This window comes from Staurois parvus, unplaced genomic scaffold, assembly GCF_062004578.1.
Source record: "Staurois parvus isolate SC_StPar_1 unplaced genomic scaffold, SC_StPar_1.0 ptg001051l, whole genome shotgun sequence".
NCBI classification, from domain to species: domain Eukaryota; kingdom Metazoa; phylum Chordata; class Amphibia; order Anura; family Ranidae; genus Staurois; species Staurois parvus.
The window spans coordinates 1,914,492-1,930,000 of NW_028318847.1; the positions used below are offsets into that span (position 1 = coordinate 1,914,492).

General features: G+C 45.3%; 1 protein-coding gene and 1 pseudogene across 1 annotated transcript; both read right to left on the minus strand.

The window, feature by feature from the left end:
* Positions 1–6,464: 6,464 nt before the first annotated feature.
* On the minus strand, positions 6,465–7,280 carry LOC149440818 (uncharacterized). Its single transcript, XM_089658112.1, has 2 exons — positions 7,202–7,280; positions 6,465–7,048 (listed from the first exon to the last, which is right to left on the minus strand). The coding sequence occupies exons 1-2, from the start codon at positions 7,278–7,280 to the stop codon at positions 6,465–6,467; spliced, it is 663 nt and encodes a 220-aa protein (XP_089514238.1).
* A 110-nt stretch (positions 7,281–7,390) lies between these two features.
* LOC149440819 (uncharacterized) lies at positions 7,391–9,128 on the minus strand (annotated as a pseudogene).
* Positions 9,129–15,509: the final 6,381 nt, after the last annotated feature.

Below are 15,509 nucleotides of genomic sequence, written 5' to 3' on the forward strand. Positions count from 1 at the left end.
TTTCCTGTCAGTGTAAAATTGCCTGCTCGTGTAATATACTGGCAAACAGCTTACACTGACAGACTCCTGCAACAAAAAAATTGTAAATGCACATTTTTATTTCATTTATTTTTTTTACCTGCAAAAAAAATAGCATTTTTTTTTTTGTTAAAATCCTTTTAAGGGTTTAAGTCCTAAATTGGGGAGTTTGCAGAATTGTGGATTTGGAAGTCGATGAACAGAACTGGATTTATTCACAGGGCAGCACAGTGGCTAAATGGTTAGGACTTCTGCCTGGCAGCACTAGGCACCACCTGTCTGGAGTTTGCATGTTCTCCTACACTCCAAAGACATGCTGCTAGGTTAATTGCCTCCTGTCTAAATTAACTCTAGCATGTATGAATGTGAGTTATGCAGGCCATAGATGGGGAGAAAAACGGCAGATTTTCGGCCGATTAACGAACTATCGGTCGGTCTAAAAAACTTACCTGACCACCAATTATTACGAAAATCGGCCGATTAATGAGTAACCTATAACGGGAAATGATGTCATTTTGTGGCCTTTGTGATCCTTTTTCGGAAAACGATCGTTCGTTTTTGACCATCAATGAGGATAAAGTCGGGCGTTTTTCGAAAATTTTCCAACATCACCGATAATCTGAAAGTCCAAAATACACGAAAAATGGCCGACAAAATCGTCCACTAACGATAAGATAATCGGCCGGTTTTATTTTCGGACGAAAAATCGGCCGTTTTTCTCCCCATCTATGGCCTGCATTAGGGACCTTAGATTATATGCTCCTTGAGGGTCAGGGACTGGTGTGAATGTACAATATATATATTTAAAGCGCTGTGTAAATTGACAGCCTATATAAGTATCTGTAATAAAATAAAAATAAATCACCAGAAGGTTTATTGATATAAGGCAGTGTGAGAAGATATTTATTTATTAGATGCGTTTATATAGTGCCGAGAATTTGGGCAGCACTTCACATACTGTACATTAGCACCAATTAATCATAACATTAAGATCACTGACAGGTAAAGTGAATAACATTGATTATTTTGTTACAATGACATCTGAAAGTCACTGGGATATATTAAATAGTAAGTAAACCTGTTGCCCATAAAGCTGATGGGTTGAAAGCAGAAAAAAATGAGAATTGGGGTTTGATGTATACGAGGTTGCATAGCAACAGGCCAGTCAGGTTGTGCACAGCCAAAAGTGCCTACAATGGGCACATGAGCATCAGCACTGGACCATGGAGCAATAGAAGAAGGTAATCTGGTCTGGTGGATCACAATATCTTTTACATCATGTGGATGGCAGGATGCACGTTTTTCACTTACCTGGAGAAAAGATGGCACCAGTATGGGACGAAGGCAAGCAGACAGAGGCAGTGTGATGATTTGGGCAATGTTCTTCTGGAAACCTTGGTCCTGCCATTCATGTGGACACTACTTGGCATGTTCCACCTACCTAAACATTGTTACAGACCAAGTACACCCCTTCATAGAAATCTTATTCCCTGATGGCAATTAACTATTTCAAGAGGATAATGTGCCCAGCAGCATTGCAAAAATTATTCAAAAATGGTTTGAGGGACAAAACCATGAGTTTGAGGTTTTGACTTGGCCTTCATATTCTTCATACCTCAATCCACCAAGCATCTGTGGGATGTGCTTGAAAAACAAGTCAGATCCATAGAGAACTCGCCTCACAACTTGGAGGACTTTAAAGGATCTGCTACTGATGGCTTGGTTCCAGATACCACAGCATGCCTTCAGCGGTCTAGTGTTATCCATGCTGGGTCAGGGCTGTTTAAGGGGCCAGAGTGCTGACTTACCCAAAATTAGGTGGTTCATCATAGTGTTATGGCTGATCGGTGTATACACACACATTTTTTGAAGTGTGGGAGGATTCTGAAGTACCAAGAGTGTCCATGAAAGCACAGAGAGAACATCCATGCAAATTCCATGCAGATAGCGACCTGGACAGGACTTGTACTGAAGATCCAGTGCTGTAAGGCAGGAATGCTAACAACTAAGTCACTGTTCTGCCCTGCAATTAGGTAGAGTTTGCTGTATTTACAAAAGTAATAAATATTTAATCTAACAGTACTTAATAAACATTAAAAAAATTGTGTCATAAATTAAATATAAAAACATCCATAAATCTGTTCATTAGGGTGCAGCAACCCATCCACCAATATATAAAGGGTGAAATACCATGTGACCTCTAAATCCTGGATCTAAAAACCATGCATATGGGACACCCATCATCCAGAGGTAAGTATTAAGCTTATCAGATCTTCAACCTCACAGATAAAAACAATGCATGTATTACAATAGAAAGTATGGTGGATGGATGTGTGGCGCAATTACAGTGCAGCCTGATCCAAAAACACTTCCCACACAGTAGCCCTGGCTGCCCATCAACAGGAATGATGACTCGGTGTGTAAAATAAAAAAAAAATCCAAAAAGTCAAAGCTGTATAAGCAGCACCTGGCTGCTCTCAACCCAAGATACAGATATTGGGGGTGTTCCTGGCTGTCTTGCACAGCAATCCAGCTGTTCCCTAGGTCCCAGAAAGGTGCAGTATTGCCCTACACTGTCCTCTGTGGATTTGGGTGTGATGGCTGGTATGTACGCAGTCAGTCCCTTTTTTAAGTGGCTCCTTGGATCCAGGGAACTGCTGCATGGGCCTTTCTGCTGTACAGGCTGATCTGACTTGGAAACCCCAGATAAGCCTAGCAGGGACTATGACTGACTGAATGATGTCCTGGAATTCTATTCTCTCTCCTCTCCAGGGGTTCCCTGCGTAAGAGGGTTTGACCCTTTTAGCAGAAGAACACAAAGTCCACAAACATTTTTGGTATTTCCAGCATCATCTCCTTACAGTAAGAGCACAAGCAAAGCGGGCACCCCATGTGACAGTAGTAAAAAGGAGGGGGTCAAGTAGTGAAGTAGTAGTGAGGTGACTGTCCTGATTTTTACCTCCACTCCTTGATATCCTGGAAGCAGGTCCGGACATTAGGAGGATGAGGTCCTTTGCAGGGCTTTGGCACACTTGCTGAATGTAGGCCCTGTCCAAATTTAGTCCTTTAGCACTTTGTAGTAGCTGCTCCACTACAGCCTCAGATTCTGCTGGATCAGAAACACTGGATAGTTCATGAGATCCTGCAAACAGTTTCCTCTTTGGCTAAGGCATTCCACCCCAGTTCCATTCAGTACCAAATGAGCTTGCCGAATCCCAATCATCTGCATGTGCCTCCAGGAACCCAAAATATGCATTTATCCTGGGGAACACAAAGTCTATTGCCCCACCACTATCACTTCCCACTGGCTCACCTGATGACTCATCCGACAACAGTTCCGTCTGAGTGGGGGCGACTAGGTGGACAGTTGCAGCTGGCTTGTCCTGCTCTGGTGTGGTAGCTCTACTGGTTGCTATCGGCTTGCCTGGTATTTCTTGGATACCATAGATAGCGGTGGGCCTCCTGCCTTGGCCGTGAGTGAGCTCCCGCAAACCTCTGCTAGTCGGTCCTTGCTTTACAGACTCAGCCTGGCTGTGTTCTTCCTGTGGCCCTCCAGCTGCCTGATATACATCAGACACCTGCTCACAAAAGCCTGTGTGTAAGTTTTACTTTATGTGTGACAGGTGCTAGACTGCTGGGTCTCAGTTCCATGAGTGGATCTTACCAGTGCCTGCCCTTCCCCCATGCTTTGACCACAGCCTACACTCAACAGGCATAGTCCCTTGGTAACAGTACATTCATGGCTTCTATCCCACTCAAGTGCACTTTAGTCCCACAATAGCTTTGTCTATGGACGGTTACTATAGGTGATGACAGTGTAAGCTGGCAGAAACACGGCCTCTGAGCATTGGGAATAATTGCTCTTTGGCCCAGACTAGTAGAGATACATTCTGGCCTTCCAGCTCCCTGTTTTGCACTTGGCTGCTGCAGGTAATGGCCGTTACAATCTTGTAAAAAGGGCAGATACAGTTCTTAAGCTTTGCTAAAGTAGGCAACCAGTATTCTAATAATTCCTCTTTGCGCCAGAGTAGCAGTCCTCAAAAACACTTTACTTGCTCCCTGTTGTAATGGACAACGGCTGTGCAAGTTGGGGGGCGATCTTGGACGAGAACCTCACATGTAGTGCTACCTTCAAAAGAGCTGCTGGGTTTCAGCCATTTTTTCACATGCAGCACCCACAGCCAGGAAACAGGAATTTTCCACACTCCAAATGGATTAGAGGCACATGGGATGACTCAACTGAAGAAATGTTGCCAACTATTTACAAGTGTTTGAGGACCTGCTAAAGTCTGTGGCTGCTGTAGCCTCCTTTTAAAATGAGCTGTGCACCAACGGGAATTATGGCACAGCGTGAAAAATGACCAAAAGCTGTATTGCATAGCACCTAGCTGTTCTTGACCCAAGATACAGAAATTGGAGGTGCACCTAGCTGTCTTGCACTGCATTCTAGCTGTCTGTTAGGTCCCAAACGTGTGGTATTGCACTACACTGTTCGCTCTGTGGCTTTTAGTGTTCTGGTTGGTATGTGCTCACTCAGTCTATTTAAGTGGATCAAGAGGGCTGTTGCACAGGCCTTTTCTACTTTGTAGGCTGATTCTGGCCATAGATCTCTCCCCCAAATTTACCTACTCTAGCAACTTAGGAGGGTGCTACATGCAGCCCTCTTTTGGCTAGGCTATGAGAAATGGCACTCCCCTAACAGGATATTGCACTTAAAGTGGAGTTCCATTCACTTTGTAAGAAAATACGTCAGCAGCTACAAAAACTGTAGCTGCTGACTTTTAAAAAACAGCCATTCACCTGTCCCATGATCCCACATTGCTCCCCCGCAGCTATTCCAGGAGGCCAGCATCTTCAGTGTGGGCACCCGTCTGTGACAGCCTGCAGCTTCACAGCCGGGTGCCCACTGCGCATGTGCGAGCTGTGCTTCCTGAATGGCCCCGTCGTCTTCTGGGACCTGTCCCGTGTCCCACAAGACTTCAGGGAGGGAGGGTAGGAGGACAACTTCCGTTTCCAATCACCTAGGCGGAAGTGGGAGCGGGTACTGAAGTATATACATTGGATTCAAATCAGTATGAAAACAATACAAGCTTTAGATAAGAAAAATAGAAGATGCATCCAATGTACAAACGAATATTATCAGCAAAGGGCCCAAAAGGAGTCCTGGTGGAATTTATGCACATATATACACGAGTGCGTATATATAATTATTAATAAAGATACCTTCAGATGCATGTTGCAGCAAGGTTCAGTGTCAGGGACCCCGGAGGATGCTTGCAATGCAGCATCGGAGTCCTGAAGACCATATCTGTGGTGATGTGGAGACCCTTCAGCCGTTGTCCAATCAGCCTGGAATGCAGCTTCTCATACACAGAAATCGTGTTGTGGCACTGGAACTGCTAGTCCGCCTATCTACTCTGTGCTTTAGTTTCTAATCTGACATGCAACCAGGCCTCTAACTACCAGAAGGGGTCATCAGATGCCTAACCTGGCACTAGCTATGACCTTTTAGCTAAGACTAGCCATAAAGTCCCAGGTCAGAAAGGACAGGGCAAACTAAACTATCGAGCTGTATATAAACTCTTGCAATAAACAGGTTCACCTATTATTAATATACTGCAAGATGACCACTACACATAGAGAGTAGCACAGAGATAGCTATCTGGCACTGTGGATGTGAGATAACAATAGGACGGAAGCTATGGGCAACTGCATTTAAACTATTGTTAGTTTGCATAATAGGCCTGGGTTTAGCAGCATGGACAGGGCATGTGGTAGAGTCTTTCTCATGTGACATTGCACTTATTTGGCCTTTAAATTGAATTTTTTTTTCTGCTTTTACATTTCATTTGCCTACATGCAGCAGCAGACCAATATGATTCATTTCATTTTGAAGAAAAAACCAGAGTTAGACTTACCGGTAACTCCTTTTCTACGAGTCTTCCAGGACAGCCATCTGAGACCTTGGGCTCCTCCCTCCGGATCAGGAAACACACCATCCCCCATGCCTTCAAACGGCGGGCCTCCGGGCCTCACATCCAGTTATTAAAAGAGAACTAGCGGAAGCCACTGAAAGACACAAATATAGGTAAATACATTTTCATGCAGTCAACCTTAACTCTCTCGGTTGTACATTAGAAGGGTGGGAATTACCGGCTGTCCTGGAAGACTCAAAGAAAAGGAGTTACCGGTAAGTCTAACTCTGGTTTTTTTCTTCAAAATGAAATGAATCGTATTGGTCTGCTGCTGCATGTAGGCAAATGAAATGTAAAAGCAGAAAAAAAAAATTCAATTTAATGGCCAAATAAGTGCAATGTCACATGAGAGAGACTCTACCACATGCCCTGTCCATGCTGCTAAACCCAGGCCTATTATGCAAACTAACAATAGTTTAAATGCAGTTTTCCAGGACAGCCATCTGAGACGATAAACGAGAACTTACCCCCTTAGGGTGGGTCCACCGCCTGGAGGACCTTGCGTCCGAACGCCTGTTCCTTATCTGACAGGACATCCAAGCGATAGTGCTTCACGAAGGTAGAAAACCTCGACCAAGTGGCTGCCTTACAGATTTCCTCCGGCGAAGCCCCGGCTCTCTCCGCCCAGGACGCTGCCAAGGATCTAGTTGAGTGGGCCTTAACAAAAGGAGGCAAAATCCCCAAGACCTTGTAAGATTCCCCAATTGCCAGCCTAATCCACCTGCCTATCGTGGCTTTAGATGCTGCCAACCCCCTTCTCTGCCCTGAAAACAAAACAAAAAGGGAATCCGACTTCCTAAATTCCCTGGACCTGTCTAAATAAATTATAAGACTCCTCTTTACATCCAGCAAACCTAGCTTTTCTTCCTCTTTACCTTCAGAGGAAGAATAAAAGGTCGGCAGAACAATATCCTGCGACCTGTGAAAAGAGGAGGCTACTTTAGGAAGGAATCCCGGATCAGTCCTAAGCACAACCCTGTCCCTAAGAATGGTCAAGTAAGACTCCCTAATAGAGAGCGCCTGTAGCTCACTCACCCTACGGGCCGATGTGATTGCTACCAAAAAAACTATTTTTAAGGTTAAAAACTTGAAAGCTGACTCCTAAAGGCTCAAAAGGTTCTCGGACCAAAGCCCTTAGGACCAGAGACAGATCCCAACTCGGACAACTACGAAGGGATTTTGTTGCAAAGAGCACTGCAAAAAAATACTCAAAGCAGAAGCCTGTACTTTCAAGGTGCTGATCGAGAGTCCCCTATCTGCCCCCTCCTGAAAAAAATCCCAAACCATCGGACTATCCAGGGGCCCTGGTCGGTCCGAACACCACGAGGTAAATCTTTTCCAGACCTTAGAATAAATGGCTCTGGTTACCGGCTTGCGACAGCTCACCAAAGTCTTTACTACCTGATCAGAGAACCCCCTGGCTCTGAGGATCTGTTCCTCAAGAAGCAGGCCGTCAACCGTAACGTCTTGACTTGCGGATGCAAAAGTGGACCCTGCGCAATCAGATCTGCCCTTTCCGGCAAGGGATACGGGCAAGCTGAAGCCAGCCTGTTCAGTAGGGAAAACCATGGCCTTCTCGGCCAAAAAGGCGCGATCAAGAGTAGATCCGACCTTTCCCCTAAAAATTTTTGCAGGACCGCCGGAATCAGCCTGATTGGAGGGAACGCATAGGCCAGCTTGAAATCCCAAGCGGTCGACAGAGCGTCTATCCCCAAGCTCTGCTCTCGCGAGTTTAGGGAAAAGAACTGGTTGACCCTCCTGTTCTCCCGTGACGCAAAAAGATCCACCTCCGGTCTCCCCCACCTGGACACCAACTCCTGAAATACCTCTTGGTTGAGTGACCAATCATCGTGGGAGAGTGGTCGTCGGCTCAGGAAATCCGCAAGCGAATTTTGAGAACCCTTCAAGTGTACCGCCAAAATTGATCGCATATTCTGTTCTGCCCAGGTCAGAATATCGCCTGCGATCCTCTGCAGCGAAGGAATCCTTGTCCCCCTGTTTGTTCACATAGGCTACTGTTGCCATGTTGTCTGAACGAACCTGCACATGAAGGCCTTTCAAGCCTGCCTGAAAAACCTCCAAGGCTCTCCAAACTGCCAACAGCTCCCATTGGTTTGAGGGCTTTAAGGAGTCCTCCCGGGACCACCTCCCCTGGGCCGTTCTCCCTTGCAGATGAGCTCCCCAACCAAAACTGCTGGCGTCTGTGGTCACAATGAGTGGATCCAATGGCCGCCAATCCAGACCCCTGGACAAGTTTCTCTCCTTTCGCCACCACCACAGATCTCTTGACTCTGGACGGAAGCCGGACCAGCCGCTCCAGCTCTGAGACATTTCCGTCCCATTTCTTTAACAAGAAGGCCTGGAGCGGCCTCTGGTGAAATCTCGCCCATGGAACCGCCGGAAAGCAGGATGTCATAAGACCCACTACCCCTGCGACTTCCCTCACCGAAACAGGCAGGTTGCACTGCAACCCTAACAACACCCGATTCATCTTCTCGATCTTTTCTCGTGGCAGAAAAATTTTTTCCTCTACAGAAGAAATCTCGTACCCTAGGTAAACCACCCTCTGTGCGGGTACCAGAGACGACTTTTCCCTGTTGATAAGCCAGCCCAGACCCTGCAGGAGATTCTGGGCAACTCCCAGGTGCTCGAGCAGCTGTTGCCGAGACCCGGCCACCAAAAGCAAGTCGTCCAGGTAAGGAACCACCAAGATTGATCTTAGCCTCAGGGGAACCAGAGCTTCTGCTAAAACCTTTGTAAAGATCCTGGGCCGATGCTAGACTGAAGGGCAAGGCCCGAAACTGCCAATGGAAAGTCTGCGACCCTATCCTTAAGGCCAACCTCAGGAACTTCTGACTTCTCTGATGGATGGGAATGTGAAAGTAGGCATCTCTCAAGTCCACTGTGGTCATGAAGCACCCCCGGAACAGGATATTCTTTACCGAATAAATCGATTCCATTCTGAAGCGTTTGTATTTTAGGGCCTGATTTAGGGAGCGTAGATTCAGGATTAACCTGAATTTTCCTGAAGGCTTTCCCACCACAAAGACGTGTGAGTAACACCCTGAACCCCGCTCGTTCTGAGGCACCTGAACCAGAACTCTCTGGTCCACCAATTCCCCTATAAGACCGCATAACGCCTGAGACTTCCTGCGGTCCCTGGGAAGATCGGTAACCAAGAACCTGCTTGGAGGGCAGTCCTCGAACTCTATCCTGTAACCTCCCTGAATCAGGCTCCAAATGAAGGGGCTCGGGGATATAGAAGCCCACTGAGGGAGGAAGGACCCCAACCTTCCCCCTACCGGGCCGTCCAAGTCATTGGGGCTTGGAGGATCCCTGAGGAGGATTGAATAATATCCCTCCCAGGCCTCTGTTTTTATGCCCTGTCCAATGCTTTTTTGGCTGAACCTCCCTATTCGGAAGCACTTGGGTTCTAGGCCGACAGGTTTTCCTAGGAAAGACCTTTTTTCTACTCTCTGGGAAGGCCTTTTTCCTATCTGCCGTACGCTCAAGAGCCTCCTCCAGGCCTGGGCCAAAAAGGTTATCCCCCAAAAATGGCAATGCGCATAAACGCAACTTGGATGCTGAATCTCCTGTCCAGGTTTTTAACCACAAAGCTCGCCTAGCGGAGTTAACCAGGGCTGAGGACCTGGCCGCGAGCTTGACTGATTCTGCCGAGGCGTCCGCCAAAAACCCTGCTGCTTTCAGAAGCAACGGTAGTGACTTTAGGATCTGCTGCCTCGAGGTTCCTGCCGCTAGGTGATTTTGTAGTTGGGCTAACCAGCACTCCAAATTTCTGGCTACGCATGTCCTCAAAGGCCAGATCCGTCCTTTTTGAAATCCTGGACAAAGGGGCGTCCAACTTTGGAACCTTATTCCAGGGTTGCGAGGGATCCTCATCAAAGGGGAATCTCCTCTTTAGGGCACCGGAAAAGAGGGGCCTCCTCTCCGGGCTTTCCCACTCCTGTCTGATAGTCTCAACCAAGGAACTATGGGCCAGAAAAACTCTGGCTTTCTTTGCATGAAGCCCCTGATACATGAGATCATGCTTCGACAAGGTCACTTCTTCCTCCTCCTATCTGCAGAGTCTCATAAATTGCTTTCAAAAGCTCATCCACCTCCTCTAGGGCCAATCTATACTTAGAGCCTGAAGCGGTGGGGGCTTCCTCATCCTCGGACCCTGAACCTAACTGGGAGGACGCCCGAGATCGAGGAACATCTTCCTCTGTCTCCTCTTCTGGAACTACCTGCCGGGAAGGTACTATCCCCAATGCAGACTGCGAACCAATCTCCAAAGGTGAATGAACCCGATCAAGAAGGGACCGAAACGCCTGAAAAGTTGCTGACATATCCTCCTTAATAGAGGACAAAACTTTATGGCATGTTGTAAAAGATTAGTCTCGAACAAGACTATCAATGCAGTTGCGGCATAAAGGCTTCTCATATCCTGCGCCTAACTTGGCCGCACACACTGCACATCTCCTCTTTGGGGCCTGTCCTGTGTTTTAGTCTAAAGAAGAAATGACAAAAAACCAGAACTAGGCACCTGAGAGGAACAATATCCCAGGACCCCCACTGCACCCAGAGATGGGGAAAAAATTGCAGCGTGCCCTAACACCCACAACCTTGGGGACTTAAGGGACCTCCTAAACCCCCCCCCCCTTCCCCAGGAATATAGCATAAAGGGGAGCCTCCCCAAGCTTACCTGGGAGGAGCTGGTACCGGGGTCAGCCTGAGAAGGACCTGCTTCCATTGTCCCCCTGGCGTGGAGACAGCGCCGCCGCTCTGCACGCCCATCGGCTTTGAATTCCCCTGGTGGTGCCTGCACCTTGGAGATCGGAGCCGCGTCCCCGGCGCTGACGTCACTGGTGGACTTCCGGCCTGTGGAGCGCATCCGCCCTGCTACTTCCGGTTCCTGGAACGCAAGGCTGCGCCCAGCCGGAAGTCCCGCCTCTCCCCTGCACATTCAACTGAATGCCGGGTCAGAGGAGAGGCAACAATCGGGGCAAGCCCCAGTGACATGCGGCAGCGCCGGTTACCCACCTGGGCCTGAAGGACACCACCAGATGCCAGCCCCACCACGTGGAAGGCACTGGGGACGGAGGTACAGACCGCACCACACCCTTCCAGGCCAGCCTTCCTGAGGGTGCGAGGATCACCCTGGCTCCTACGGTGTGCATCCTTCCGGCTCAGGAAACCCAAAAAACTGGATGTGAGGCCCGGAGGCCCGCCTTTTAAAGGCATGGGGGATGGTGTGTTTCCTGATCCGGAGGGAGGAGCCCAAGGTCTCAGATGGCTGTCCTGGAAGACGTAGGGAGAAAAAGGTTTGACTGGCAGATACTGACCAGTAGTTTGCAGTGGCTGGCGATTTATGTGCTGATGCCTCGCCACTGGCCAATTTCTATCAAAGTCTCTTTAGGAATTAGGAGACTGTAGATAATATAGCAGTGTAACATTCACCTACAGCAGGATATTTTATTGAGGGAGATTTGGCCAAACGTGTGACAGTGGGTAGAAGATTTTCTCCCTGCACCCCCTTTCACTTTTTGAAAAGAGCTTAGTTGTGCTGTGCTGTGCTCACATAGCCGCTTCTTTTTTGACCAATTTCCTTTGAATTAACCTCTTCCTGCCCGGCCTATGGCGGCTGGCAAGAACCCTCACCTTTCCGGGTGGACGCCATATGGCGTCCTTTTGGGCATGCTCAGTTTGCGTGCCTGCAGAGCCGCGCAGCGGCACGATCTGTCACCGGCCGTGTACCTCGGACATGGCCGATGACAGATCTGAGTACCGGCCCCATTGCCGGTACCATGTGACCTGCTGTGACCAATCACAGCAGGTCACATGACAGTTGTATACAATGGATGGCTTCATTCATGCCATCCATTGTATACTAGTGTGTCTAGCTGTGAATGGTCACAACGATCACATGCACAAGCTGGGCCAATCACAGCCCAACTGTGTCATGTGATTAGCCGTGGCCAAATCACAGCTAAGCACAAAAAAAACCCTGAATGAATCGATGTCATTCAGGTAAATGCTTGCTTAATATAGCAAAGTAATTTTTTGCTATAAGCAATTTGTGTTAAAAAAAATACTGATCACTTCCCCAAAGTAGTACAATGTTACTATGGTAACATTGTACTACTTGGTTATAGTGAAATATGAAGAACAAATCTTAAAAAAAAAAAAAAAAAAAAAATTAAAAATAAATATACTTTTTTTTTTTTTCTTCATACTATCACCAGTCAGTGTCCCTGATGACCGCCATGCCAGTTATATGATGATGCTGTACTGCACTGGTGACAGTATGTAAAAAAAAAAAATAAAAAAAAAATAGTGAAAATAATGTTTTTTCATTTTCCGAAAAATTATGACAAAAAAATACAACTTCAAAAAACTCACCATGCCTCTTATGAAGTACGTCGGACTGTCTACTTTGCAAAAAGGGGTCATTTGGGGGATATCTGTACTGTTCTGACATTCTTGGACCTCAAATTAGATTGCCTGTTAGTACTTCAGGATTAATCAATATTCAGATATATCCCATAGTTTGAACTCTATAACTTTCCTACAAACTTAAAAAAATACATCCTAATTTGGGTTATTGTCACCAAAGACATGTAGCAGAATACATCTTGGCTTAAATTTATGAAGAACAATTATTTATTTGCAAACTTTTATAACAGAAACAAAGAAAAACGTGTTTTGGTTTTTTTTTTCAAAATTTTCAGTTTTTTTGTTTTTTTTTGTTAATTTAGCAAAAAATAAAAACCCCAGTGGTGATTAAATACCACCAAAAGAAAGCTCTAGTTCTGTGAAGAAAATGATAAAATTTTAGTTTGGGTACAATGTTGTATGACTGTGCAATTGTCATTCAAAGTGTGAAAGCGCTGAAACCTGAAAAATGGCCTGGGCAGGAAGGGGGTAAAAGTGCCCGGTATTGAAGTGGTTAATGAACTGCAGGTGCAAAGAACAAAGTCTGGAATTTCTTGCACTCCTCGATTGCTTTATTGTAGTATCAAAGCTACAACGGCTGTAATTGTAACAGTTGTAACAAAGCTGTAACTTTGATACTACAATAAAGCAATTGAGGAGTGCAACAAATTCTGCTGTTTGTTCTTTGCATGCTCTCGCAGACGGGCTGTTCATGCACCCTCATTTGAATCTTGCAGCAAGGAAGTTTGATAGTTCAGCTGGAGCGGCACATAACCTTCTTTCTCTATCCCGAATGAACTAAAAGCATCGTCAGCCAGAGCAGTTGACAACTTGTAGTTCTGAATGAACTGCAAAGGCACTGATGAGCACTCTCATAGTTCATTTACAATCCTCGCATTTATCAAACAGCCTGTATGAAGGTATGGGCAGAAAGATGCAGGGCTTGCCTGCAGAAGCTTGACACTGCACCATTGATCACGGGTGCAATGCTTTCCTGGCTTGTACAGGAAAAAAATAATGCACATTTTTCAGCAAATAACTGTGCATTTGCTTCTGGAAAAGTGAACATATCCTTTAACCTATAGCAAGTAAGGAGCCCTGCATTTCTTTGGACTGCTTACAATTGATTGATATCCCATGGCTAACAAGTGCACTTTTGACAACTGCAGGATGAACACATATCCCTTCCCCCATCCCCATCCCCAATGAATGGGCTAATTGAATGTGTCTTATGCTGAACAAGCTGTAGTCTGTTTTCGGTGGACATTCTTCTCTACTGCCCATTCATTCGCTTGCTGGGGGACTACTGATACGACTAGGCAGAAAAATGATAAGGGGTCCAAAGGACTCTGGTATCGTTTTACCAGCAGATTGGTTGGCCCAGCAGGAAGGCCTGCAAGGAATGTCCTATCTCTCTGGACAAAGATATTCTGTGAATCCAGGTTTGAACAAACCCAGTTTCAATCATCATTGTTTGTTTGATTCTAATTGTGATATCATATCATCTTTCCAGTTCAGATGATATGGCAGTTTAACTGGAATTATATTTTTTTGGAAATGACCAGTTTATAAACACAATTTCTTGCATCAGAACTATTTTTTTTTTTTTTTCCCTTCTCCAGAAAAGTCAATGAAAATGCAAAGCAGCTAAGAAATAGGCCAGAAGCATCTCACAAAGATCTCAACTTCAAGCTGAGTTCGTAGAATGCTGCTACACTATAAGTGGGTACGACTCAACAGTCCTGTGTGGCTTAGTTATTCTAGCATTGGCAAAACAATGCAAGATTTTCAATACCCAAATTGTGTTCATTCTGAAACCTGAATTCTAGTAGTAGAACATGTGTCTGTTTTCGGGTGCACTTTGACCTAATATCCTTGATTAAACTGTCCTACCGGCCAATTTCACACTGCTGTATTCTCCACAGTATTCAAATTCTTGTAGTAAAGCCCTAGCCTGTGATCTTTATCTCTCCTCAATTTGGGCTTAGCCTTGCTATTTATAGTTGTCCTGTTGCTGGCCAATTTTAAGCTGTCATCTGTGGTCCCTTAAAGGTTAAGGTCACCATTGCAGAAAAAATAATAAATGCACATATTTTTGCAGGAAAAAAATGTGCATTTATTACTTTTTCCTGCAGAAGCCCAGAAAACATTGCACCCATGATCAGTGTGCAATGTCGGGTTTCTGCAGACAAGCCCTGCAGCTTTCTGACTGTACCTTCATATGGTTCTACTGTTGAAAACTGCAGGGCTTTGAATGTACTATGAGAGCATTCATCAGCCCCCTTGTAGTTCATTCAGAACTGCTGTCAATCACGGTGGCTCATGGTACTTGTATTATGAATGAATGATGCAGCTCAGCCCAAACAGTATTCTTTTGTAAGATTTACATGTTCGTTACCACCTTATTCTGGGCTGTTCTTTGCTTCTAATAAGGCATATTTTTTTCCTATTCGATTTTCCATGCAATTACTGTACACAGTGAGCGAAAATTTGACAGTGTTCACAAACGATAATTTTCTAGCTTGCACCTTTTTTCTTGTTTTTTTTCGGCAGAATCGGCATGAACAACAGATAATTGATTATTCCTCTGGTCGTATAGAATTTTTCTTAAGATTTTTTTTTTTATATTGTGTACCCAGATTAACATGTCCCAAAAGGTGAACTTGGCCTTTTTAAAACATTTTTGACAGAATATTGTGTTTTTAATGAAAACTACAACTACTAAAAAATACTGTAATTTTTTCCTTCAGTTAAATCAAGCAAAAGTCCTTCTCTCTTTTTTTTTTTTTTTTTTTATTTCTTTCTGTAAACTATACAAGATGTATTATTACATGGTTTTTTTGTATTTCAGACACACAGAAAATGGAAGAAACGCCAAATGTTTTCAGTGAAGCATGGAATAAGTGGAAAGCTATAAACATTTCAGGTAAGGTTGGTTAATATGAACACTTTCAAAAAACTGCTGTCCTTCCTATCCTTTAAGTCATTATTTTGACACAAGTTGTTTTCAGTGAAATCTCTGATGAAGCTAGACCCACTAAGCCACAGCCCACATGCCACAGACATGAAAAACCTAGTAAT